The sequence below is a fragment of the Stigmatopora argus genome, chromosome 1 (genome assembly GCF_051989625.1).
Source record: "Stigmatopora argus isolate UIUO_Sarg chromosome 1, RoL_Sarg_1.0, whole genome shotgun sequence".
Classification (NCBI taxonomy): Eukaryota; Metazoa; Chordata; class Actinopteri; order Syngnathiformes; family Syngnathidae; genus Stigmatopora; species Stigmatopora argus.
Genome location: NC_135387.1, coordinates 23,312,454 through 23,338,936, shown reverse-complemented (window position 1 = coordinate 23,338,936; position 26,483 = coordinate 23,312,454). Strand labels below are relative to the sequence as shown.

Genomic DNA, 26,483 nt, shown 5'->3' with positions numbered 1-26,483 from the left:
GCCCGAGATACGATCAAAATTTCGAGATGCGACCAAGCCAGGTGGCCATGACATGAGAGGCTGTTTATCATTGTAGCGCACTGTCTTTTTTTGCCGGATCTCTTTCGTGTATAACAGATATCTACGAGCACTGAACGATTTATTCAGACGAGTTTCCGCTACACATGGACCAGAAAACGCACAATGCGCATGCGCGGGCAAAAAGAGGGCTTTCTGGGTAATGAAGTATACTCGTGCACACAACACCATTAGCCAATGGCACACTTTCTCAGAATAAAACTTCATTACCCACAATCAATACATGGGTAGGCTGTTATCCTTCCTTAGCCTATTAGCTCCCGCGATCGCTCATTCAAGACTACTTCTCGTTGGCAAGTGGTCGTGCGTTATCCTATTGTGAGGACATTTGTGTGCATCATTTTGGGAATATTTTGAAGGGAATACAACAGCAAACATCCCATCGATAGTGAACGTGAGGGTGGAGGCGTGGAAAATGGCTAACCCGCCCAGAACGAAGGTATAAAAAAAAAATTAAAAAAAATAGAATTCAGTTTTGTGTAAAGTTACATTAAACGTATGTTTAAGTGTGTCTGTATATATTAATCCAAGTTAATTTAAATTTGTTTCTTCGTTTACGAGTGCGTTGCCGTGGAAAGTCAAGACAACTTGGCATCTTGACTTCTTCTACTCCTCTGTTACTGTCAGAACAGCTACTTCCCTGTAGAGTTTCACACCAGCTAAAGAGGTGGATTTCAATGACAGTAGTTCATTCCCGCCCGCTCTTATTTTCTTTTAACGCTGCTATTTTTCCACCTACCTTGTTTGGACAGTCAGCTGAGGGATCGGGTTGTGGGCTTCATGGCATCTCTCCAGTAGCGCCACAAAGAATCCGTGCGTCCGCGTCCCGCCGACGCTGGCTCGCAAACACTGAGTGAGGGGCGGGTGACCTCGTTCGGGCCACTCGGCCAGGAGAGGAACCAGCCTGCCAACACACGCTATAGTAAAGCTACCAAACTGATTTTGTAAAATATGCAGTAATACTTCATTTATCGCGGTTATAGGCAAATATTTATTATGGTGTCTATCTAGTACTGTTTGGACTTTTAACACCCTTGCAGTAATATTATTTACCTCCCGACGGTAGACACTGCCCTCTAGTGGCCAGTGAAATACTCTCCAATTGTCACATGCCACTTTCATGTTTGTAATATTGCAGTTAATGTAGACCAGACATGGCCGCAATAATCGAAAAATCGCAAAGTAGGGTCACCCCTATAATAACTTTTTTTCCTGGTAGCAAGAGTGGCTTCCGCTTAGGAGTTTCAGCATGGATTTTCACATTTTTATGAATTATAAAAAATAATAAAAAATTAATAGTGGAAAAAAAAAATCGCAAAGTAGTGATTTTTTTTCTTCTTCCGTGCTGAGTCCTAGTAGCAAAAGTGGCTTTGGCTTATGAGTTTCAGCGTGTATTTTCACATTTTTATGAATTCAAAAAAAATACCAATAATTTAAAAAAAATAATAATAGCAAGGAAAGAAAAAAAAAAATCGCAAAATGATTTCACGATAAGTGAAGAGGCGATAATCGAGGGATTACTGTATTACTGTTCCTCCACCATGAAATTTTCATCTACTAGGCAGAAATGGCAAACCTGAAGCCAGGGTTCTTCTGGAGACAGGCCATCACCACCTCCTCGTTCTCCTGGCTGTGGACGGAGCAGGTGGAGTAGACGAGGCGCTTCAGCCGGGGGAAGGCGAGCGCGTGGTTCAGGCAGCGCAGCTGGAAAGAGGCCAACGCGGCCAGGCGAGACGCTTCCTCCTCTGGATCGGCGGCGGAGGAGCCACGGTCCTGGAGACACACCATGCCTGAAAGAAAAATCAACACACCAGCCAGATTTTAGTTTTCCATGTCTGTTTCGGCCTTGACAATGTAGTCGTTCACATTTTAAACTCAGAGGCATCCAATTCATTTAGAAATTGTATTGGGTGTCTGTTGCCGCCAATGGCAGAGAAATATCATCACTTTCAGTGGCACTTACAGAGTTTAGTTCTATTTTTGATACAGCATGCCTTATAATATTTCTAAAAATTACAGAAAAAGAAAAAATGTCCAGCGACAACAGAAAAAGTGAAGAAATCACAAATAAGTGTTTAATTCATCACATTGGGTGACCAATTTTCACCGCAAGTTTATTAATTAAGCTTATTTATTAAGGGATGTCCCGGATCGAAAATCGGACCCATCATTTTCAGGGGATCGGAATATACTTTAATACATTTTCTCGGTATCGGACGGCAGATTCTCAAAACAAGGCGACCTCGACTCACGGCAACCGACTCACATATGCGATCGGGGCATCCCTAGATACTAAAATAAGATGAAGTGCTACCTGATCCACTGCAGGAAGGATCGAGCAGGACGTACTCCACATCCCCGTACGTCTCGCTGCCGGGCTCCACCTTGAGGAAGTCCCGGTGGGCCAGCTGATGACACGTGAGGCCCGCTCGCAGAAGGAGGGTGGACATGGTGGCCAGACGCTTGGCATCCAAATCGAAAGCAAACACCTTGCCTCGGTTCTTCATGATGGCGCCCAGGTGGCTGGTCTTGTTCCCGGGGGCGGCGCAGGCGTCCACCACGTGGCTCCCCGGCGGGGGGTTCAAGAGGAAGGCGGGGAGGCAACTGGCTTTATCCTGCAGCACCACGTGCCCGGCCTTGTACAGGAAGTGGTCGTGGAAGTCCGTTTTAGGGGCAAAGGCCAGAACCTCTGGCAGATGGCGGTCCTTGACAAACTGCTTGCCCTTCAGGGTCAAGTCATCCAACTTGGAGGCCTCGCCCATGTAGGTGAAGCCGTCCCTCTTGAGGTAGTCCACCGTGTCTTCCACGGTGGTCTTCAGGGTGTTGACGCGCACGTACCGGGGCAGCCTGTCCCCGGCGTGCTGCCGGACGTCTCCGGGGAGCAGGTCCTCGTTCCTGCTGACCTTTCGCTTGACTTTCATTCGGGCCAGCTCCGACTGGAGTCTGCAGCGGTGTTTCAGCAGCAGCGTCTTCCACGAGCCGCCACACTTGAGCCCCTGGCCCATGACCAGGTCAAAGACCAGCACCTGTTTGGGGAAGAATAAAACAACAACAAAAATGTCAGAATTCGAGAATAGTTGTAGTACATAAGTTAGGAATGTGCAGGTGACGAGATATTTTTTGTTAGGGTTCGTTTTTACTCATTTTATGCCTTTTTTTTTTAAGAAATCACACACTACTTAGCCTTACGGATTTAAAAAAAAATATTTTTCAGCACATACCTTGGCCAAGTGCATCTTCAGTTTGGTAAGCTTCAGCAGTTTGGTCGACACAATGATCTCCTCCAGGATGGACGAGAACTTCTGGGTCTCGCAGGCCAGAGCGAACAGCTGCTTAATGTTGGCGAATTTACTTTCATAGACCAGCGTTTTCAAAGCACCTTGATGCTTTTCCACTTTCTCCAGGATCTCGGCGGCTTTCGTGTACAGCGCCATTAGCCAAAGTAGCGAGATCCACGAGCTAGTTAGCGGTTAAATTCGACCGATCCGTTTCCTAAACGACGTCTGACGTGAGTGACCATGAACAGACTAACTACACGAAAAGTACACCCCCTAAAATTAACTAACACACCTACAGAAATGAAACCAGCCCAATGCCGTCAAAACACGTGGGGAAAACTCAGAAGCCTCTGAACTCGGCAGTGAAGCCGTGATGTCATCAAAAGGCGCAGACAATGTTGTTCACGCCTGGCCGGTCAATAAAGTTTTTGTGTGGGGTAGAAAACAGCGCCCAGCAGAATTTCGCGCTGCTAGATGTTTTTCTTTATAAAAATGAACAGCACATTATATAATTTATTTCTTAATTTAAACCGTATACAACTGTGCAAGGCCTTGGCTTAGTAAATGTTGAGAAAGCGTCTCCTTTCATCTCATCTTCTGAACCACTTTGTCCTCAGTATGGTCTCGGGGGGTGCTGGAGCCTATCCCAGCTGACTTCAGGCCACCCTGAATTGGTAGCCAGCCAATCGCAGGGCACAAGGAGACAAACAACCATTTACGCTCAGTCATACCTAGTGGCAATTTATTGTGTCCAACCAGCCTACCATGCATGTCTTTGGAATGTGGGAGGAAACCGGAGTACCCGGAGAAAACCCACACAGGCCCAGAGAAAACATGCAAACTCCACACAGGTGGACCAACCTGGATTTGAACCCAGGTCCCTCACTGCAAGGGCCACCCGAGAGAGTCAAAATGGCTATTAATTGAAAAAGGGATGATGTATTTTGTCATCAAAAATGGTATATTAATGTAGAATAAATCAGAGTACTAGTTTTGACCAAGAACGAGGAATGAAAACAAGAACATTGAATAAAAATTATTTGGAAAAAAAGGTATGTATTGACTTAACTACCTATAAACAAAACAATCTTTTCCTCATTGAAGACATTGGTGAACTGGACTCTATTCCAGTCGACCGTGATCCAGAGGTGGTGTGCCAAGGGAAAATCTCAAGGCACTTAGGGACAGGAACTGGGAACATTCAGAACTCTTTAGACTTTTAGGACTTGAACCAAAGATGTATGTTTTCGGGGAATAAAAGAGGATGAGAGGGTAACCGGGGAAAAAAAAGCCTAAGGAGTGACAGACAGACCTCCACGTTGGCCCGCTATTCTGAAACAAAGATGTGCAAACAACCACTTCAGTAACTGGGGTTGCCAGTTTGACTGTAAATAACGGCAAAGTAGGTCAGGCATTACAGCATTGATTGAATTGCAGGATCACTTGGCCAGTTTGTGTTTGGTGACCCCCCCTGTTTTTTTGCCAGTCTTTGGCTTTAAAGAGTTCTTATAAAGAAGAAGTCTCTCCGTGGTGTGAGGTGGCATGCGGTTGCGTTTAGCTCGTACGATTGAGGCGGCCATTGGGCAGAGTCGGTCGAAGCCCCCCGAGGTGGCGGGTACCGCCAGCAGCCTTTTGGCGATGTTTTGCAGATTTGGGAAGCGAGTGGCGCATTTCCAGTAGAGCAGAGTGGAGCCGTTTGTCCACAACGGTTCCGATAGGTACACGTCAAGTTCCGACGTCATGGTCTTCGAGGGGACCGAGGGGACGTTTTCGTCCGACTTGCGCTTAAAACCATTGCGTTCGGGACCGTTGTGCTTGGCGTCCAGGGGGCTCGCAGAGACCTCCGTTATATCGGCGGTCATTTCCGCTTCGCCACCCGGCAGTTGGGATTGGTTTTTCTCTGCCTTGGTTTCGGGATTGTCTTGGATTTGCAAGGCTGCTTCCACAATGACGCGAGCCTCACACTTTGTTGGAGGTGTTAGAAAACTTGTCTGGTGCACAACGTGGCTGTCAGGGAATGCCTGATGAAGAAGAGCAAGAACAGATTTCAATTTAGCATTCAAATTGTATGAAGGGGGACAAAACTACCTCTACTTATGGCAATGATTCCTTCCACAAGTGGTTTTGTAAGTTGGATTTTTTTGTAAGTAGAGACGTATGTAAAATCCCTCATTTGTTCCAACTGTTCTAAAGCCATGAAATTTATTAAAGCATACCAATTTTGGGTGAAAAATGTGGGAAACAAAAAAAAGAGGAAAAAAATGTATTAAGCCATTATAATGAGTAAGACTAGTGGCATGTTTGGAGAGCCAATAGGAGAAACCTTTATCACGACAATTTAAAAATTAAAACACGGAATACTAGAGGACAGTGGTGTAAAAATAAATAAATAAAAAAGGACAACTGGTCCGGCCCAAACGAGATCGACAAGTTGGCATGAATGTGGCCCGCAAACCAAACTGAGTTTGACACCGATAAGAGTTTGTATTTTAGATTTAACGTTTCGCAACTTGAATTTTCTTTCGTATGTAGAAATAATATTTTACCGTTGAAGCTTTTCGTAACCGAAATATTTCCTATCTAGAGGTTTCTCTGTATTTCCACATGAATTTCCCTTAAAAAAGTGGTACTGGTGAAGGTTCGTTCCCGCTAATATCAAGTACAAACCTTCAGTTTGTTCCTCGGATCAAGCACAGCAGCAACTACCAGGTCCTTCTGGTGAATCATGGACTGGAAGTGTGAAGAGAGGCCCAGGCGGAGGGCTTTTTTAAAAGGGTTGTAGTGGGTGATCCGGTCCTCCAACGTCCTATCCAGGCAGACGAGAGTGCTAACCACGTTTGAGATGGAAACCGGGTTTCCCAACAAGACCTACAAGGGGCAGCAAGCAGAGATATTCCCATCTTCCCTTCTACCAAATAGTGGACCTCATTGAGGCCGTGCGGCAAATGTGTCCCGGCCCCCCAATGACGTGCCTGTAAGCCTTCCTGAAAGGGCTCCAGGAGATTGAGGATGTCGAGAACCTGCTCCCTCTTGACCATGATTAGAGGCGGGGCGGTGGCCGAGTCGCTGGCCTCGCTGCGAGCCTGCGCCAGGACAGCCAGAACGCCGTTCCAAGCGGGCTCCTGGACCATTCGCCGTAAGGACGCCATCATAGAGTTCCAGCGGTAGTGGCCGGCGGGCGGATATAAAGACACGCCGCACTCCTTCGATAAAACCTTCACAAAGACACAAAGGCATGTCTTGGGAGTTGAAATTCATTTCAACTAGGAAGTAAAAATTGCTTGTCGAATGAAATACATTTTTTGATTCATCGTTTGCCCAAACCAAAGATTCTGGGAGTACTCTGCCTGCCGGAATCCCGACCTATCCCTCCTGCCTGAACTGGTGTAACCGAGCTAGGGTCGTCGGTCGCCTTGCTTGTAACTAACTTTTTAGATCTCAGTCCAAATTTCCAATGAGATTGAAATGAGGGCTTTGTGAGGACCCCTATGAGACATTGACTTTGTTATTCTTAAGACGCTTTTTAACAAATTTAGCATTATGTTTCAAGTCATTGGTGCCCCTATACTTTAGTTTCATCAGACCACATGACAAGTTTCCAGAAGTTGAATCATTGTTTTAGTGTCTTTTTGCAAATTTGAATCCGTCTTTCTTTTGTTTGCTTCATGAGGAGAAAGAAATGGCGTACTTCTTGGGAAGTCGCCTTTCAGCTCATGTCAGGGCAGGACTCGCATACATAGGCATAAAATTATCTCTCAATATTGTGTGTTGTATCAAAAACAAATTATTTCGGTAATCCTGACAGAGCGGAAAGACAAGAGGTTTCATCCGCTTCCGCTTTAGACAATGAGATGCAAAATGTTGTGTTTTTCCACGGGATATAAACTTGAAGTGTACCTCGCTCCAGTAGCTACTGCCCCTGAAGAACGCCACCACGTTGTGGACGTGCGAGAGGAGGTTTTCCACCACCCGGGAGTTCTTCAGCGCCTCGCCGATCACCAGCTGCAACGTTTTAGCGACGCAAGCCATCCTGGACCCGACGCCGGGCTCCGAGAACAGAGGCTCGCGTTCGGACGCCCGGTCCGAGAGAAAGGCCACCACTTCGTCTCCGTCCGGCTCGCCTCGATTGGACGGGCACATGAGCTTGTAGTCGCAGAAGAGGCTGTTGGCGGCCAGCGCTTCCTTGGCGCGGTTGAGGAGGACGTAGCCGATGCTCTGAGGGAAAACGCCGTAGCCGAGCAGCACGCCTTCCAGCTCCCGCGCCACGGCGCCGCTCGGGTCTTCGCGGCTCAGGGGGCGGAAGGCCACGGTGGGTCGGCGAATCTGCCACGCCTCGTTGATGAAGTGGAGCTGCACGATGACGACGGGCTCCTCGGCCGGGTTGGACCGCTGGCCCGCCCAGAGGTCGCAGGTCACGTGGATGGACCCTGGTCCCTCTTGGGATTTGTTCATACAGGCTTTTAAATCACGGATAAGCTGAGGCTTGATGTTTCTCTCCACCTCGTCGTAAAGCTGCATGCTAACAGCGCGCTGGGACAGCTTGTGGTATTCCGGGCACACGGCGGCCATGAAGGAGCGGAAACCTGCTCCTTCCACAAAACTTTGGAAGGTGAAAAAAAAAATGAAAATGAAAACAAGAACTGGCTTTCTTTTGGTGCTGGTACTTGGATGTCATGACTCCACTGTATTTCTTTTATATTCATTTCTTTAAGGTTCTATATGTACATTTTTTAAAATACGGATGTGAAAATAAGATATAACAATCCAATGATTAATCCTTTGACTGCTTAAATCGCATTTTTGCGAAAATTAAAAGTCTCATGACAGGCCTAACTAGCAAAAATGCAACGGACACCCCAAATAAATATACTAAATATTGAAATAATGTTTAGTCTGTTAGGTGCTGCAGCCTGGAGAAATAATCCCCCTTGCAAAACAGCAGTTGGAATGTAGACAAAAGATAAACATTTTGCTGTACTTTTTCGACTTTTAAACCTGCATGAAAGGCTGAATTGACAGTTAAGTGAAAAGTTTTCATTTCCCAAGAATAAAATATTCATCTTAAATCAAATGAATGAATGCTCTCAGTAAGCCAATATTGTTATATTTCAATGGGAAATGATCTCCATGAGCAAATAGACACTCCCACACCCAGTAATTACATTTGTCATCGGGAATGGGCTGGTTGAATGTATTGGCATCTCCATTTTCGATGTACCTGAGCGGAAGCATGTCCTCGGCGATCATCCTCAAAGCAGCGTCAGCAAACTTTTTCTGATGCGCCGCCACCGTTGGTGATGATGCCGGTACCGGTGACGGTGCCGTTGCCGGTCCTGGGGCAGCGGCGTCCGCAGAGCTGGGCCGGCTGCTTTTCGCTGCCGGCAAGGCCCCTTTGGACGGCGTCGCGTGTGCAGGCGGGGTGACGCTCTTCTGGGGGATTTTGCCCTTTTCTTTCTTTTCTTGGATCTACAGGAAGAATAAATTGAATGTGGAAGAAAAAAAAGTGTCTCCAATTACCCCCGTTTCAGAATTCAAGCTTACCACTTCAGGAGTTACAGGGGTGGTGTCTAATAAAATGTCACACTTGAAGTCAACCTGCAAAAAGAATATGTTGCAAGTCTGACCTAAAGTGCTAGCAGAGGAATGGCTCGTGCTCGGTTGAGAAAGAACGCTGCAAGAATACTAGATTGATGCGTTGGTACCTTTCCTTCCACGAACTGCTGAATGTCAACGGTGATGTTTTCTGCCTCCCTTTCAAGCTTGCCCGATTCGGCTTCCCATTTCAGCGTGGCGTTCCAGTGCTTTCTCACGGCATGATCTGTCCTACAAACAAATCATATTCACATCCTCGCATGAGCGGCGGAATTCGACAGCAAACTCCACAACGGACATTTTACCCACACTTTAGCGGGCAGTTCTCCCAAAGACTACGAATGGTCCGTAGTTTACTACGCCAACCAAACTTCTAAATACACATTTTGTATCCTAACTAAGAAAAGAAAAAAAATCAAGCAATGTTTTATTTCCAGCAATTAACATTAAAAAAAAATGAAAATGAAGAAAGTTTGGGATTTTGGTTCCCATTTTCACTTACCACAACCATTCATTTCAAAACACATCCAACGCTTACAAACTAAACTAAATGACATTATTTGGATCATGTTGAAAAAGGAAAGCATCATTTTAACGATGACCAAAAGACGGCGACCAATCGACCACACACGCCTTAAAATGATCCAAATAAAACAAGGTAAAACAACACGGTCTACGCATCAATAAAAGCCAACAATGGCCATGAGCAGTTTCACTGAGCCGACGTGTGAGTGTATAAGAGTTTGTATGTACTACATGCGTTGTCCCTTTAAGAAGCTACGTCAGTCAGGGTCTAAACAAGTTCTCCAACAAAAAACAATAAAAGTCCGGGAAATTTGGATCTTTTCTTTAGCCTAATAATTAATCGGGCATTAAGTATGACTAAATAGTAATTCGCAGTTTGTATTTAGGGAATTTGAGCAACGATTTAAATGGTCATTATCACTTACCTTCCGGGCGACCAATCGACCGGCGACCAATCGACCGTGTACCATTTTAAGGTGCTATTTAACATATGATGGTGGCTACATAGGTGGCCGTTTCAGTAACAATGTCCACACAGTGTGCATTTATTGAATAAACAAAGGCAAAGTCCAAAGAAGGCAACCTACCTTCCAGGCAGCAACTTGGCAATCTCCAACCAGCGGTTGCCAAAGACGCGATGAGCTTTGAAAATGATGAGATTCTCCTCGTGGCTCCAGTCGGACTTTTTCAACAAGGGCTCCAGGTGGTTGAGCCAACGCTCCTGACACTGATTCTCCTGCCGCCCGTTAAAGTGCTTGGAAATCAAACCCCAGCAATTGGTGCCAAACCTGCCCACCAACTCTAAGATCTGCCCAAGGCAACAAAATGAGCACAATTACTCTTCAAAAAAAGGGGAAATGAGAGGGGCTTCTTCACCTTCTTGTCTTCATCCTCAGACCAGCAGGAGGGCGCCATGTTCTTATCTAGATGTTTCCAGCGGCGTATACACTGTAATTCTGTCTTTCCCTGTCAAGACAAAAAAGTCACCAAATAAGTCTCTCCATTTTTCCATTGTTTCATTTATTCTTATTTCCACTCCCTCTGAAATGGAGGACCAACGCATTTAATCCTGCAAATAATTTATTCTCGCAAATTCTTACTGGTAACAAGGTGGCAACAGTATTCCAGTTGCGTTCTCCAAAGTTTTTGACCAGGATTTTCAGATTTTCGTCCTGCACGGAAGAGAAGATTAAAATCAGGTAGGTTTTTGGCGTAACAGGGAAGTATACTTTGTACTCATTCACATCAAGTATAATACAACTCTTCTGCGTACTGTCGACTGGAATTGGACTTCACTGTTGAAGTGAAACGATTCAAAGTTTTTTTGCGTTCCTCAAGTGACCACATTTGGATAAGTATCATGTCAACGTAAATTGAAGATTTTGGTATGTATTAGATCATTATTACTGCATCCATCAGGGTCACAGAAGCTGGGCATTCTCGTTAAAAAAAGTACCTAATTAATTAAAAAAACGTTTACAACACTTGTGAAATAAACGAGTGCTTTTGATCTGTATGCCGTAAGTATACATAAGAAAGCATAACCTGAGTCTTCCTTGTATGTTGTCACAGCTAAAACTGCTTAAGTAATAATAATCCAGAAAATACCTCCTAAGTGAATTGGACTATCGTTGTGTCAGTGAGTCCATTTTAAGTCACTTCCTTGTCATTTTAGGGTATTTAAAGGTCACTTCCTGTAAATTTTAGATCATTTCCTCTTAATTTGGAGGACATTTCCAGGCTACTTCCTGTATGTTGGGCGCTTTTGCTGATTTTTGGCCATTTCGACGTTACTTCCTGTTGGCTTTGGGGCATTTTAATATTCATTTTTAACTCATTGTCTGCCACTTATGCAGTTTTGACTGCAGGGGGCGAAAGAGCGAATACGTCTGATATTAAATAATAAAAGTATTTAATTCTTTAAGAAGTAGGAGTAAGCTACAAAGTCAGGCAGACGAGCCTCCATGTTTAACACAACTCTGCAGCGTAAACACATTCATATCTTACTCAAATCTACATGGAAATAAAGACAGCTAAACAAAACAGATGGAGAGAAAACATGCTTTCTGGGAGGACCAGTTAACTTTTCCCTCACCTCTTCCAAAGTCCATTTCACTTTGGTGCCACCCTTTTCCTTTGCCACCGAGCCAGAGTCTACATCCGTGCACTGAGGAGCATCAGCTTGTTCTGCCATACTGCCGACACACATTGACAATAAATAGAAGTACTTTCATTTCCCTTCCTGGTCTTCCATTCACGTTGAATCGTCACGAAAAAGCAACCCCAGCAGTGCAAACGTTGGCAATTTTCAAATATTTCCGTTACGGTAAGACCCCCCAAGCTGCTGACCAAGTGGGATAAAAGCAAAAGGAGGCATTCACGTTCATTAGGAATATCGTTCAACACGTGGGGAGAAACATTTTGCCTTATGTTTAATACACAGTCGTACCTGTCCAATACGGTCGGCTAACTTCAAGCTCCCTTAAAACATGTCAAAACATTTGTGCAAATGCGATTGCATGAGCCTCATATTCAGTGGAAAAGGGGAATCAGTACTTACGTTACTTGTTCGACTCTGTTGATAAAGACTTTAGCTCGGCGCTAATTAGCAAACTAGCATTGTCCCACGACTTGTGAACACAGCATCTCTGCTGCTAAATGCTAATTGTTATGCTCTCACCACATGCAAGCGCCACCCGTGGCCACAACCGGAATTGCTACACGGCCCAAATACTTGGTAAAAATGTACGACGCCATCTTGATTATTAACCGAATTATTTTGTATCTTGGCGCTCTTAACTCACTGCTATTGACAGTGGTAAAAAAAAAATCAATTTCAACCAGGGAGGCGGACTCTGAGTCATGTTTTTTTTTAAATTTCAAATTGGCCCTTGAATTATTGGGAGTTTTCCGAATGCTGCCTTCAGGGGAAAATGTTTTGGACACCCTTGTTTTAAATACAGAGTTAAGATAAAACCTACAAGAAAAATCAAAGTTTGTCCGTGTATATATAGTTGTATACCAACCTTTCCATCTGAGGTTGTCGGGAATTTCCCTGATGTCGTTTTGATCGGGAAGACCTGCTATTTGATCGGGAAAATCTGGTGTCGGTCGCCCATTCAGACGCGTCAATTATGTTTATACAGCTCTAAATAACAAAGATTCCAAAAGCCTTCATTGACACGTTCCATATTAAGATAGAAACTACCAAAAAACAAATTCATAATATAGACACATATATATTAATCTAATAAAACATTATTAAAAATATATAATATAGATAATCATTTAATGTAATCAATTAATAGTAGTTTTTATAGGGCCGCAGAAAATTATGAAATTATCATTAAATGTGGCCCGCACAAAAGCTTAAAAATCAGCCGATATTCCGTTGCACTGCTCAGATTTACCTTCAGATGGAGCTAGTCAGTCTCCATTAGCTCAAAACCTGCCATGTTGAAATCAAACAGTACAATTTAAAAAAATAGTTTTAAAACAAAATACATCAGCATTGAAAGCCAATTATTTAATATTTAATAAATAACTTTTTTTTTTTAAATGTTCTCTGATCCTCTTTTCAAGAAATAAAAATGGAAGGATGACAGTTTGGCCCTTGCATCCTTTGATTTTATAGACGGGGCTTTGCGAGGAAAAAGTCTGGAGAACCCCCCTTAAATGAGCTCGGTTTAGCTACAGTTTTGTTTTCTCTTGGGTGTTACGCCTCTTATAAAAACACGAGTAAATTTGAAATTATTTTGTATTTCTGACTGTGTGCTATTAGCGTTAGCTTCCTACCTTTGAGCAAACATGGTAGTTTTTAGTTATCTTTGATGGACTCAGATTTCTACCGCACTGCTCAATCCACATCATACATTTTTGCAGTCGCGTTTTGGGTTTAGGAAAGGCGAAAAATACAACATTTCCCTATCGTTCGTCGGATTTGCAACATTTGTACACGCAACGCTTCGGCATTTCTTCCTGAAGGTACTACTCGGCGCCTAGTTACCGTTGCTAATTTCTGATTGGTCAGCAGTGGTTGAAGGGCGGAAGTAAATTCACTTCGAACCGCCCTTGAACGCCCACTTCCGTATTCTGCGACCTTGCTGCAATATGATTGGCTGCTGCATCCAATCGCAGGAATAGTTGGCAACGTAAATTAAACGACAAACAGAATCATAGATAAGGTAGAAAAAAATGGTAAAAAATCATTTTGAAACAAAAAAGAAACATCCTTAACAAAGCTGTGTTCAAGTGTTCTTTATGGCTCAGAATTAAGTATGATAACAATGTTATATAATACAAATTTAATCTTTATATGTGTGCTTCAGAAGCATCCGACAAAACATCAGATTATTTGGATAATAATAATAAAATACCTCTGTTTTTCACAGACTTTGAAACTTAATTATTTTGATGGGAAAGCACAAAGAAAAAAAACATGATGAAATATTCAAAGTGTATCCTAGATTGGCTTCAACTGTTAATTGGAACAACACCTCGTTTTGACTTTCCTAAAAATAATAACACGATTCAGACTTCTTTATTAATCCATTTACAATTCAATTTACAGCTTCCAGATCCAAATGCACTTGATTTCTATAACTGACGATGTCATGTTCATCCTTAGTTTCTTAATAAGGTCCCCTGAAAAGCATTTTAAGGACACCAGCCGGCATCTGTTCTAACTAACAATATGATTTAAAAATGCTTTGAAAATGCTTTTTGGTAGCATTTTATATTGTTTACTGTGCTTAACCTTTGACGAATAAGCAAAAATCGGAAAGTGCAGGTCCCCGGGTAACAGGAATGGAAACCCACGCCCCACTTTAGCAGATAAAAGTGGACTCCATAAAGTGTGGATCTTTCAACTGCACTCGTTCTGTTTCAAAATGGCGCCATTGTGAACGCTTACATTGAGCCACCTCTCTGCAGACATCGCCCCGTTACCTTAGGGGCCACACTTGCTGTTCTCTGTCAGCGAGTCATCTGTCGTGTTCCCTCATAAAAAACTGTCCTCGCCGGCCACGTAGGAAAAGCCGTTAAAAGCGTTGCTGGCGCTCGTGCTGGCGTTGAATTCCGGCGTCCGACTAATAGAATTAGGAACCATTTCTCTGGTGAACTCGGGGTCGATATGCTGAGTGTCCGCCGGGCCCCTCTGAAAGACAACGGACGACGGCGGTAGAGCGCTTTCAAATATGGCGGTTAAAGTCTCGATTCCTTTGACCGACTGGCCGACGTACTCACCACGTTGGGGTTGTAAGGAGGAGCGATCCTCTTGTGGTAAATGTCATCCCAGTTGATTGGTGAGAAAAAGGTGTGGTTCTTGATTTCTAACTGGAAAACACGGGTCAACTTTTCATCAACTTTTCGCATGAAAGACGGGTTGCAATCTCAATTTTAAAGATAACTACAAAGTCGGCGATGGCTCCGAAGCGTCGGTGCTGGTCTTTTTGCAAGAGACCCTCCAGGAGGGAGCACACGGCATCCGATTTTCCTGGCGGGAGCAGCAGAGGCTTATGGAGGATCCCGTCGTACATTTCGCCCACGTCGCGGCTGTAGAACGGAGGCTACCGTCAAGGGAACGGGCAACTGTTATTATTACTGCCCCATACACACAAACACACATTGACACACAGTTACTCGATAAATTGTAAAGATGCCCATATACTTACCAGACTGTATAGCATCTCATAGAGCACAGCTCCAAGACACCACCAGTCAACCGTCCTATCGTAAGGTTCCTTGCGAAGGACTTCTGGTGCTAAGTACTATGTTGTACAGATGAAGAGTAGAAAATACACACAAATTTAATCCCTAATAGCCCCTCCTTCCACAGCTACCGTGTTTTTCGCACTTTAAAGCGCACCTTCAATGAATGCCCCATCTTAGAATTTGTTTTATAAATAAGGCACAACTTGATTATGAGATGAATTAGTACTAGTAGTACTGGTAGTGGTAGTATTAGTACCAGCAGCAGTAGTAGTAGTATCAGTAGCAGCAGTAGTAGTAGTGGTGGTAGTGGTGGTAGTGGTAGTAGTAGTAGTAGAGGTGGTAGTAGTAGTAGTGGTAGTAATAATAGTAGTAGTATCAGTAGCAGCAGCAGTTGTAGTAGTAGTATCAGTAGTAGCAGCAGTAATAGTATCAGTAGCAGCAGCAGTAGTAGCAGTAGTAGTATCAGTAGTAGCAGCAGTAGTAGTAGTAGTATTGGTAGTAGTAGTGTTAGTAGTGGTAGTGGTGGTAGTAGTAGTAGTGGTAGTAGTAGTAGTGGTAGTGGTGGTAGTAGTAGTGGTGGTAGTAGTAGTAGTACTGGTAGTAATAGTAGTAGGAGTAGTAATAGTAGTAGTAGTAGTATTAGGAGTAGTAGGAGTAGTAATAGTAGTAGTAGGAGTAGTAATAGTAGTAGTAGTAGTAGTGGGAGTAGGAGTAGTAATAGTAGTAGTAGGAGGAGGAGGAGTAGGAGTAGTAATAATAGTAGTAGTAGTCATAGTAGTAGTAAGGGTAGTAGTGGTAGTGGTAGTAGTAGTGGTGGTAGTAGTAGTAGTGGTACTGGTAGTAGTAATGGTGGTAGTAGTAGTAATAGTGGGGGATTATGTTAGACATCCACTAGATGGCGCTGTAGTAGCAGTAATAGTAGTAGTGTTTCGGAGTTGTGCTATACATTACCTAGAAGGACCTGTGCTAAAGGGAATTTTATACAATGATAAGGCAATATTGATCCATATATCAGATTATAAGGTATTTCAGTTACGCTTTATAGTGCAGCAAACACGATATTTAAATGTATTAGCAGACCGTCTATGGCTTTAATTTACCTCCGGTGTTCCACAGAACGTTGAGGTGGTTCCCTCTGGCTCAACGCCTTCTTTGCACAGGCCAAAATCTGTCAGCACGATATGGCCCTGCAAACGCAAGCAATGGTTGCATTTATGGATCCTTCCAGACATGGTGGTCATTTTGGCATCAGTTTCCTCACAAATAAGACGGCGCATCCGTCTCTGGCTTTCTGCTAGCTATCCCTCAACAATAGGCAAAAAGGTAGCAAAAACCTGATAGAATTTTGATGACATGATAAATGCAGTTGCTTAGTTGTTTCAGATTTAAATGTCACTGTTCACCAATAAGACAAAGTTATTCATTTATGGAAATGAGTGATGATTTAAAAGGAATTGTCTTATTTATTCTGATTATATCTAGGAACAGGCTTGCATGAGGGATCTTGGGATATTTAATCAAGATTAACTTAGTACTGAATGTTTTAGAGCAAGGGTGTCAGACTCGGGTTGGTTCGCGGGCCGCTTTAACGTCAACTTGATTTCAAGTGGGCCGGACCATTTTAGATATAATATTTAGATTTTTTTTAAAATAAATGGATTAAAAGAACTGGATTAAAAGCCCTGAATATGCAGTTTTTTATAGATCTAAAACAATGTTTATTTTAGCTTTTTTTAAATATATTTTTAGATTTTAAAAAATGATTTTTGAACTAAAAACACAGAAAAAATGTATTAAAAAAATACAATTATTGATTTAAAATGGGCAAAATCAGGAAATTTAATATACATCTATACTCTTTATTTTAATTTGATCCTAAAACAGAAAGTCGGCACTCATGATTTACTTTCCCGGGCCACACAAAATGATGCGGCGGGCCAGATTTGGCCCTCGGGCCACCACTTTGACACATGTGTTTTAGAGGGTTATTGTGCATCTGGTTTATTTCAAGTTTAAAGTGCGGGATGCAAAACCTTTTTTTTTTTTTTTTTAAGTATAGATAAATGAATGGTCACCTGAGAATCCAAGAGGATATTTTCTGGCTTTAGATCCCTGCAATGAACACACATTGACAATTTCAGATAAAATGACGATGAAGAATGCTATATTTCTATTTGGTCTGACCTGTAGACAATATTGAGCGAGTGAAGGTAGCCGATAGCGCTGGCCACCTCGGCAGTGTAGAACCTCGCTCGAGGCTCGGAGAAGCATCTCTCGCGCTGCAAATGGAAGAAGAGCTGGGCAGAGGAGAGCAAAAGCACTTAAGAAGGTACCATTTAAGACCCAATTTGTTCATTCGACTCCCTGGCGCATACTTCTCCTCCGTTGACATAGTCAAGGACGAAGTAAAGCTTCTCGGCAGTCTGAAAGGAATAATGCAGCCGAACCAAGAAGGGGTGTTGTAGGCTTTTTAGCAGCACATTTCTTTCCGCCATGATGTTTTTTTGCTGTGGAAGACAACACGTGACTCTCAATTTATTATTATTTTTTAATTTTCAGGTAACTATTGCCTAAAAAAAAACCAACACAACAGCATGCCCAGGCAAACTATGAAAAAAGTGCAACTTATAGCGTGAAAAATACGGTACTTGAATTACTTTTGCAATATGAATTGATGTTTCATTAAAGCAGAGTGGAATTATATTGTATTTCAAATATTTAAAGGCACTGTAATAAGGAAGTCAACAGACTTATCTCTATTTAGAACAATATATGTTGGCATGTTTTTCAACTGTGGGCCTGTTAAACCCTTTGAGACATTGTTGGGATTAAAATGAGCATATTTTTTCTATATTTTAAACAGTTTCATGCATAAAATTAAAAATGGGAGTGTGGCCTGGTTAATATATATATATATATTATCTGATTGCACACGCGTTTGTTAGTGAAATCGTTCTATAAAAGGTCATGACCTCACACTGAGCCTTAATAGTATGCTGAAGTACTCAAATTTGATTCAGAAAGCTGTAAATTATTGATTATTATGATTATTTTTAGTGAATAAAAAGGGGGTAGAAAAGTAGGTTGAAAATGACATTTTGGGCGCGTTTAACGGAAATGGTTGTGCAAACCTGGCAATACGGCATTATGGCGTTAAAAAAAGTAAACGTATTGTTTGGCCACTTCTAAAAGATTTTCTTATCTTATTCCACATCATTTTAATAATGACTGACTCGGTAATTCTGATAAAGGCACCAAAGGTCATCTGCACCAAGTTGCATTTTGCAGATTACATACTATTGTCATGGCGACGCCGCTTCAAAACAAAGTTGATAATAGAGAAAGTTGCTGTGGTTCATTAACTGATGTTTTCGTTTCTTTTAAGTGTATTTCATATTAACTGCAAAGCAGTTATTGGTGCAAAACGCATAATGGCAACTTACAGTCACCTTTTCATGCATTTTTCATCCAAATGAAGAAGAGTGGAATTGCAATGGGCGCTCACCTCCTTTTTCTTCAAAATAACTTTCTTCTGCAGCACTTTGACAGCATAGAACTGTTTGGTGTCTTTGAGCTTGGCAAGCACGACCTGCATGGAAGGATTATTTGTGAATGTCTGTTTGTTTACTAAACACTTGGCAGCGCCACGTGGACGCTCGACTCGGCCCCAAAAACCCTGGCGTGACCATGAGAACTTTGTGGAAACACTTGACACTGGCAAAATGGAGTGCCGCTTAAGAGAAAAGAAGACGTTATGTAACCATGTCTTGCTGACACATGTCGATAGCGATATGATGTGGATGTACTAGAGCAGGGGTGGGGAACATTTTGGATGGAAAGAGCCATAAACATTCATGTTTATGTTAATTCTTGAGAGTTCTCCAATTCTTTAAAGTCTCTGAATTTAAAGGTCAATATACATGACAATGTGTGCCTTTTTTAGTCACTTCACCACTTTGAAAGTACAGAAAGTGTCGGAATTCTTTTGACAACATTGTTACGTCGTTGCTAACCAATGAGTGTCAATGAGAATATCCATGCAGAAGAGTGTAATGAAAAAAAAAATAGGATTACTATAAGGCGCTGGAGGTAGTGTCAATGCCATAATACCAACGTAACGCTCCTATTCCTGCGCTTTCTTACCAGCAGTTTCCATAGTTTACCTCACAGGATAGCGGAGAGCCATATGCACCCATAAAAGAGCCATATGTGGCTCCCGAGCCATAGGTTCGCCACCCCTGTACTTAAGGCTATCACAGATAACCTTGACATAGATAGAGCAAGGGTGTCAGACTCGGGTTGGTTCGCGGGCCGCGTTAACGTCAACTCGATTTCATGTGGGCCGGATCATTTTAGATAAAATATTTGGATTTTTAAAAAAATAAATTGATTAAAAGAACTGGATTAAAATCCCTGAATATTCAGTTTTTTATAGATCTAAAACAATGTTTATTTTAGCTTTTTTATATATATTTTTAGATTTTACAAAATGATTTTTGAACTAAAAACACAGAAAAAATGGATTAAAAAATTACAATTATTGATTTAAAAGGAGGAAAATCAGGAAATTTAATATACATCTATACTCTTCATTTTAATTTGATCCTAAAACAGAAAGTCCCGGGCCACACAAAATGATGCGGTGGGCCAGATTTGGCCCCCGAGCCGCCACTTTGACACATGTGACATAGAGCATCCTTTTGATAACATTTCATAAGAACTGAGAATATGAATTGTTGGAGCTTTTTAAGGTAGAATTATTTCTTATTCGAGAGTGATGTACAACTTGAGTTGCTCAAGAGTATTCAGAGTAACAACACATGAGTGGAATGGTTGGTAAGACATTGTCATAATCATGACACGACACCTGTCACAAACATGAAGAAATGTGTATGGCAAATATCATGAAGTGTCCTTAAACAGTTCCTAAACAATATCCATTTTCAATCAAAAGTAACCTCATTTACAGAATAACACTTAATGGCATGGGTAATAAGCATTCATTCATATTCATGACGAGTCAAGTCATGATTATGATGCTGTCATAAGAGGCATTCAAGTAAAGTGCATCTGAATGCAGCATGTTCAATGTTACAAGATGAAACTTGCAAATTGAATATTTTGCCCATTTAAAAAAAATGGAGTGTTTGTAAAAGTTCAATTCACTCTCTGATTGAAAATATGTTTGTAGTACATTTTTGCTCTTGTGGTAACATTTGATGTTACTTTGTCGCCGCTGATAGACGACCTTAAAAGACGGTACAGTTAATGATTCATGAAAACGTTATGTGCACACTGTCAACTGCGACTCGGCTTCTAACTTGCGTCACATTTAGGTACTCTACAACAACATTGACCCCTGCTTACTGCATCAGTGAATCCATCTCCAGCTACATTCACTACATGAATCATTGCAGGATTTGGAGTTAAAACAGAGGGCGGTTCGGTGGAGCGGTGGTTCGCGTGTCGGCCTCACACTTCTGGGGTCGAGAGTTCGATCATCGGTGGGTTCTCCCAGAGTGGAGTTTGCATATTTTACCCGGGCTTGCGTGGGTTTTCTCCGGGGACTCCGGTTTTCACACACATCACAAACACAGGCTAGGCTAGCTGGTTGAATAGTCTAAATCACAGGTGTCAAAGTGGCGGCCTGGGGGCCAAATCTGGCCCGCCGCATCATTTTGTGTGGCCCGGGAAAGTAAATCATGAGTGCCGACTTTCTGTTTTAGGATCAAATTAAAATGGAGAGTATAGATGTACATTAAATTTCCTGATTTTCCCCCTTTTAAATCAATAATTGTAATTATGTAATCCATTTTTTCTGTATTTGTAGGTCAAAAATCATTTTGTAAAATCTAAAAATATATTTAAAAAAGCTAAATTAAACATTGTTTTAGATCTATAAAAACTGAATATTCAGCGCTTTTAAACCAGTTCTTTTAATCCATTTATTTAAAAAAAATCTAAATATTATATCTGAAATGGTCCGGCCCACATGAAATCGAGTTGACGTTAAAGCGGCCCGCGAACCAACCCGAGTCTGACACCCCTGGTCTAAATTGTTCCCAGGTGTATAAGTGCTAATTGTGGTCCATCTCCTTGCGATTGAGTGTTCCCCACCTGGTGCCCACCGTTGGCTGGGATAGGCTCCAGCACCCCCGCCACCCTTGTGAGGAGAGTGGGTCAGAAAATGAACAAATGAATGAATTAAAAACAGATATCATACCTGTCGCAACCAAAATCCCTGACTTAAATGGCAGAACAAGGTGATTTAGCATAACATTAAAATTTAAATAATAATTATAACGCAATAAAAGAACAAAATCTAAAGTTGAATGTCTGAGTGAAAATAGGTTCATGTCAACATGATGAGAATAAGTCATTGTTTCACCTTTCCAAAGGTCCCTTTGCCAATGACAGCCAGGAAGTCAAAGTCGGTAGGCTTGGCACTGCAACAAGACAGAGAGTTATCGATTACATTTTTTGATAAATGTTTTGTCAACGCCACCATACGAGCGACTCAAAAGTTGCCAATGATAGATTCAAAAATAAAAAGATTGTTAGGTTCATGTTGGGGAACTGTACTGTGTAACATTGCTTTGCCTGTATATGTCTACTAATGGGTTTTGCATTGCAACTGGTGCAGCCTCGAGCTTATTTATCACGACAATGCATTTCAATTACAAGCCGTCCGATCTAAATCCGGACATACATGTCCACGTTAGTTGTTGTCACATGTTCTGAAGAGTGAAGCTACTTACTGAGGGTTTGCTGAAGGTCCAAGATTGACATCATCAGGGGAGGTGGAGGATGGCAACCGTGGCTAAAAAGGTGACAACAGAAAGAAATGATGACGACAATGCCCAATTGTTGAACATCTTTGCGCAATGTTCAGTCAATTATAAGGGCCAACTTGCGTGAGTGTAAAAAGACAGAAGAAGGAAATGGATTTTCAAATGATTTGACATTTTTGATTTTTCTACTCTTAAACCATTTCCGTCCAGCTGTCTTTAGCAAGAATACAAATGAGCTACTTACATTAGAGTGGGCCATCGCTGTTATCCATTCCACTCTCAGTGGGATCCCTGCATCCGTTTGATAGACCTGTCACTCCAGCCCAGACATGTTTACTTTACTACAAATATAATCAAGTCATTCCCAACTCCGATTCACTTACCGTATTTTCCGGACTATAAATCGCACCTTTTTTCATAGTTTGGCTGGGCCTGCGACTAATACTCAAGTTCCAAATACATGTATTTATTTTCTCTCTGGCCACCAAAAGCCTGTTATGCTGTTTTTTTAACCTATAGTTACCTGAAAAACAGTTATGCTAACAGATGGCTATTTAGCATGTTGTTCTTCATGTTATATTGTGACTTTAACGTATGTTCTTTCTTGGTTTCTGATGAAATAAAAAATGACCTTCCCAAAAATGCGACCTATACTCCAGAGCGACTTTTATATATTTTGATTTCTTCTTCATTGTGTATTCTTTGGCTGGTGCGACTTATACTCAGGTGGGACTTATAGACCGGAAAATACGATAATTAATTTGTATATCTTTACCCCACATCGTGCAGTGTTTTGGTTCATCCATGTCTGCCAATGACTTAATTTGCCACACAGCAATAAAAAAAACTCATTTCGCAATCAAACATGTCCACATCTTGCTAATCACAGCAGGTCATAAAAACAAAGAACTTTTTTTTGTGTTATGGCGTAAGATTGAAACACGGATCTAAAAATATTGAGCAAAGTGTGCGCAAAGCAGGTTGGTCTAGTTGGTAAGGAAAAAAGATGCTGGACCAGCACAAACACATTGCAGGGAGTAAGTGATACACTTTGTGTGTTTATATGCCAAATATTGGCTCATTCGTTTAGCTGTCACAACACACAAGAACACACACTGTGCGTGCATAAATCTGCATACACACAAATGCAAGATGATCATAAGACCGCTAAAAACAAATTGAAATCGAGGATACGTTCTGATAAGTACGTTAAAAAATGTGAATGTTTCAAACATATTACTACATTTAATTTTTTTTTCAACACCGCTTATCCAGCTTTGAAAATGTTTTTTTTTTTCCTTTCAAAATCATCCAATAAAAATGTTAATATAGTGTATATATATAGTATATATTACGCCGGTTGGTGAAAACGTATAGAAAAAAAACAACGACAGCCATAATTTAATTATTTAAGAACATTCACAGTTATTAATAGCTATGATGCAGAAAAAATAGGTATTGTTTAATATTTAAAAATATATATTTTTAAACTTTAGGAGATGAGTGACATTCCAACAGAACAACAAACAAAGTTTTTTTTTTATATCTGCAAATCTGCGTCACCATGAAGCAAAAAAATAAGTGTGTTGCCTAAAATTTTTACATTTCAGCCACCCAGATTTGTTATCTTGTTGTTTTGTTGACCAAAAAACCTGAAACCCCCCCCACAACATCTTAAAATAGCAACTTGAATGAAAATGCATGACAAATTAAGAGGAAAAGTAAAGTTTCAAAGGCCACAACAGCAGAAAACAAGCTCTTTAAATACGTAAATAAGTATTTAGTTTTGTAAGAATTATGTGTGAAAAGCTGCGTGCTCACCTGTAAATGCAGGAAGCCGACCAAGGTGTGAGAGCGATCACTCAAATGTGCAGCGGGAGCCGCTCAGCCTGCAATGACTGATCTCAGGCCAGTTGTGTTCCTGAAGGGAGTCAATGATTGATGTAAAGTTCTTCAAAATTGGGCGGGGTGACTTGCTTTTTTTATGTCCACTTTGCTTTTTCCTGCTTCTCCGGTACTTGTGTGAATCCAATTGGTCATTCGTCTAAAAAGCTTCTGGAAAGTAGTGTTAAACATACAGCCTGTAGTAGTAGTAGTACTAGTAGTAGTAGTATTACTACTATTAGTAGTATTACTAGTAGTAGTAGTATTACTAGTAGTAGTAGTATTACTAGTAGTAGTAGTATTACTAGTAGTAGTAGTATTACTAGTAGTAGTATTACTAGTAGTAGTATTACCGGTAGTAGTAGTATTACTAGTAGTAGTAGTATTACTAGTAGTAGTATTACTAGTAGTAGTAGTATTACTAGTAGTAGTATTACTAGTAGTAGTAGTATTACTAGTAGTAGTAGTATTACTAGTAGTAGTATTACTAGTAGTAGTAGTATTACTAGTAGTAGTAGTATTACTAGTAGTAGTATTACTAGTAGTAGTAGTATTACTAGTAGTAGTAGTATTACTAGTAGTAGTATTACTAGTAGTAGTAGTATTACTAGTAGTAGTAGTATTACTAGTAGTAGTAGTATTACTAGTAGTAGTAGTATTACTAGTAGTAGTAGTATTACTAGTAGTAGTAGTGGGTTATGTTATAGATTCACCAAATGGAGCTTTTGTAGTAGTAGTATTACTAGTAGTGGTAGTGGGTTGTTATAGATCAACAGGAAGTAACCTGGAAATGCCCCCCCCAAAAAACTGAACGTGACCTGAAATCAACAGGAAGTAACCTGGAAATGCCTCAAAAGCAACAGAAAGTTACCAAGGATCAGGAAGTGCCCAGAAATGAACCAAAATGTATAGAGAATAACCCATGTGCGCCCTAAAATGTAAACAAAGTGACCTACAATGAACTCTATGCCTTCCATCGACAATGATAGACATTTACTTCTATTAAACTGGAAGGAGAAGTTGTGTACGTTCATATTTGAGCACTGTTGACGGCGCAAAACATCCAATCCATTTTGAGTGGGAGGCTTCCCAGTTCAAATAGATGGGACGTCTAACGCCGTCAATGGCATCCAGGGTGTTAAAAGAGCGTATATCCTACCTTACAGCTTGCTCAGGCAATGCGGTGGGATGAGACGCACCACCACATCTACTTGTTGATGGCAATATGGTCAATAGGGGGATATGCTATAAGCAAAGTACGTTTATAGTCAATACATACAACACACTGAGTACATTACCTTCCATTTGTGCTGTCCTGTAATTGTGAGACCTCCAAAAGAAAGGGGAAAAGGGTCAAATTTTGCCATTTATTGGAATGACATTTATGATTCAACATTGTCTTATAACACACACACGCACACACACTCACACACACACACACTGGAAAGACACGAAGCCAAGAGCCCTTAAGACAATCCAGTGAAATGACACAGAAAATCCAAGAATGACATTAGATGTACACTTGTCCAAAAACACAGTATCAATGTAAACTTGTTTATAGTGATTTTAACACTTTTATCCCATTTTGGGTTCACAGTTGTGCTCAAAATGCCAATGCATCCACAAATGGAATTTGCTGCATGAAGAAAACGCGATGGATGACTGCGCTATGTACAGTATTATTTTTTTAGGAGGGGGTTAGAAGGAACCTAAAAAGTAGGACACATTTTGAGGCACCAAAACACAAACAAGAAGGCAAATACTTAAGAAATGCAGAAAAATACAACAGTCACAGACTTTTAAGTTTGCGCTAAGAGACAAACTAATTCTCCTTTTTTTTAAATGTAATTATTGCACAAAATGAAGCTTCCAGGAGCTTCGTTTGCCGGCCTCGTCTACTGCATGACGTCTTACTCAATGAACACGCTTCATTTTTTCCCCACAGAATTGATATTTTCCTATTTTGCTTTAACCACAACTCCAACTTCATTCTAATGAAAAATGTTATGGAGCCTACTTCCCTGCCATGTCATGCTGACTTGATACTTGGGGTGCAGCAATATTATTTTAATCAGTAGAAATGCCATCAGCAACAAAAGTTATCATCTCACGAGTCGCTGATTTAAAAAAACGACTGATATGGTCAAATTTGTTAAATATGCTGGGCTGTCAATACAGACTGTGCTTTTGTAAACACGGGGGGGAAACGTTGTTGTTTTTTAAATTCAAGTTGTGCATTTTCTACACCTGATTAGTACATGTCAAGTCATATGAAGGAAAAATGTACAACGTCGTGAAAAAGTACATTTTTCTTATTTTTTCAATTTTTAGTTTCTCTACTTCAATGTAAATTTTAATTTTGACAATTTATGGACTTCAATTAGTTTGTTTTGCTTTTTAAATGTTCCATTCCAACACATTATTTTACCTTAACTTTGGATATCTGTATTATTTACATTTGCTGGATATGTAAAAAAAAAGAATAAGAAAAAAAAGGTCAGTATATTTAAGATAGGGACATATTCTATTCTCTAGCAGATTTTCATCTGGAAATTGACTGAATTGTGATTTAATTTCCCCCAAGGAGTGATTGTAAGACCTATAATAACAATACCGATTAAAT

General features: G+C 41.2%; 3 protein-coding genes across 6 annotated transcripts; all 3 read right to left on the bottom strand.

The window, feature by feature from the left end:
• Positions 1-798: 798 nt before the first annotated feature.
• nsun5 (NOP2/Sun RNA methyltransferase 5) lies at positions 799-3,757 on the bottom strand. Its single transcript, XM_077609817.1, has 4 exons — positions 3,300-3,757; positions 2,393-3,104; positions 1,655-1,868; positions 799-982 (listed from the first exon to the last, which is right to left on the bottom strand). Exons 1-4 carry the CDS (start codon positions 3,510-3,512, stop codon positions 814-816), a joined length of 1,308 nt encoding a protein of 435 aa, XP_077465943.1. The 5' UTR covers positions 3,513-3,757; the 3' UTR covers positions 799-813.
• Positions 3,758-4,392: 635 nt separating this feature from the next.
• mybl2a (v-myb avian myeloblastosis viral oncogene homolog-like 2a) lies at positions 4,393-13,407 on the bottom strand. 4 transcript variants are annotated; one of them, XM_077609769.1, is made up of 13 exons: positions 13,269-13,407; positions 12,500-12,621; positions 11,569-11,668; positions 10,574-10,645; positions 10,350-10,439; positions 10,061-10,281; positions 9,059-9,179; positions 8,898-8,951; positions 8,575-8,822; positions 7,254-7,956; positions 6,329-6,571; positions 6,024-6,224; positions 4,393-5,377 (listed from the first exon to the last, which is right to left on the bottom strand). In XM_077609769.1, exons 1-13 carry the CDS (start codon positions 13,341-13,343, stop codon positions 4,796-4,798), a joined length of 2,832 nt encoding a protein of 943 aa, XP_077465895.1. In that variant the 5' UTR covers positions 13,344-13,407; the 3' UTR covers positions 4,393-4,795. The 4 variants fall into 4 exon arrangements, with proteins under 4 accessions (XP_077465895.1, XP_077465919.1, XP_077465904.1 ...); XM_077609793.1 differs by lacking the exons at positions 12,500-12,621; positions 13,269-13,407 and adding exons at positions 10,718-10,768; positions 12,034-12,220; XM_077609778.1 differs by lacking the exon at positions 13,269-13,407 and having other exon boundaries at positions 12,500-12,929.
• Positions 13,408-13,715: 308 nt separating this feature from the next.
• sgk2a (serum/glucocorticoid regulated kinase 2a) lies at positions 13,716-22,032 on the bottom strand. Its single transcript, XM_077609930.1, has 11 exons — positions 21,944-22,032; positions 21,574-21,631; positions 18,691-18,774; positions 17,561-17,692; positions 17,370-17,482; positions 17,261-17,297; positions 16,286-16,372; positions 15,146-15,241; positions 14,885-15,040; positions 14,718-14,807; positions 13,716-14,628 (listed from the first exon to the last, which is right to left on the bottom strand). The coding sequence occupies exons 4-11, from the start codon at positions 17,678-17,680 to the stop codon at positions 14,473-14,475; spliced, it is 855 nt and encodes a 284-aa protein (XP_077466056.1). The 5' UTR covers positions 17,681-17,692; positions 18,691-18,774; positions 21,574-21,631; positions 21,944-22,032; the 3' UTR covers positions 13,716-14,472.
• Between the last annotated feature and the right edge of the window lie 4,451 nt (positions 22,033-26,483).

Excerpts from the sequence above, each read along its gene's own strand:
- mybl2a (XM_077609769.1), bottom strand. The coding sequence starts at position 13,343 with ATGATGTGGATTGAGCAGTGCGGTAGAAATCTGAGTCCATCAAAGATA. Across the intron at positions 10,282-10,349 it reads CTGAGGATGAAGACAAGAAG|ATCTTAGAGTTGGTGGGCAG; the intron begins GTGAAGAAGCCC and ends TGCCTTGGGCAG. Across the intron at positions 5,378-6,023 it reads ATCCGAGGAACAAACTGAAG|GCATTCCCTGACAGCCACGT; the intron begins GTTTGTACTTGA and ends CTTCTTCATCAG.
- sgk2a (XM_077609930.1), bottom strand. The coding sequence starts at position 17,680 with ATGGCGGAAAGAAATGTGCTGCTAAAAAGCCTACAACACCCCTTCTTG. Across the intron at positions 16,373-17,260 it reads ATATCCTCTTGGATTCTCAG|GGCCATATCGTGCTGACAGA; the intron begins GTGACCATTCAT and ends TTGCGTTTGCAG. Across the intron at positions 15,041-15,145 it reads ATGAGATGCTATACAGTCTG|CCTCCGTTCTACAGCCGCGA; the intron begins GTAAGTATATGG and ends CCTTGACGGTAG.
- nsun5 (XM_077609817.1), bottom strand. The coding sequence starts at position 3,512 with ATGGCGCTGTACACGAAAGCCGCCGAGATCCTGGAGAAAGTGGAAAAG. Across the intron at positions 1,869-2,392 it reads TCCTTCCTGCAGTGGATCAG|GCATGGTGTGTCTCCAGGAC; the intron begins GTAGCACTTCAT and ends TTTTTCTTTCAG. Across the intron at positions 983-1,654 it reads CAGAAGAACCCTGGCTTCAG|GCTGGTTCCTCTCCTGGCCG; the intron begins GTTTGCCATTTC and ends GTGTGTTGGCAG.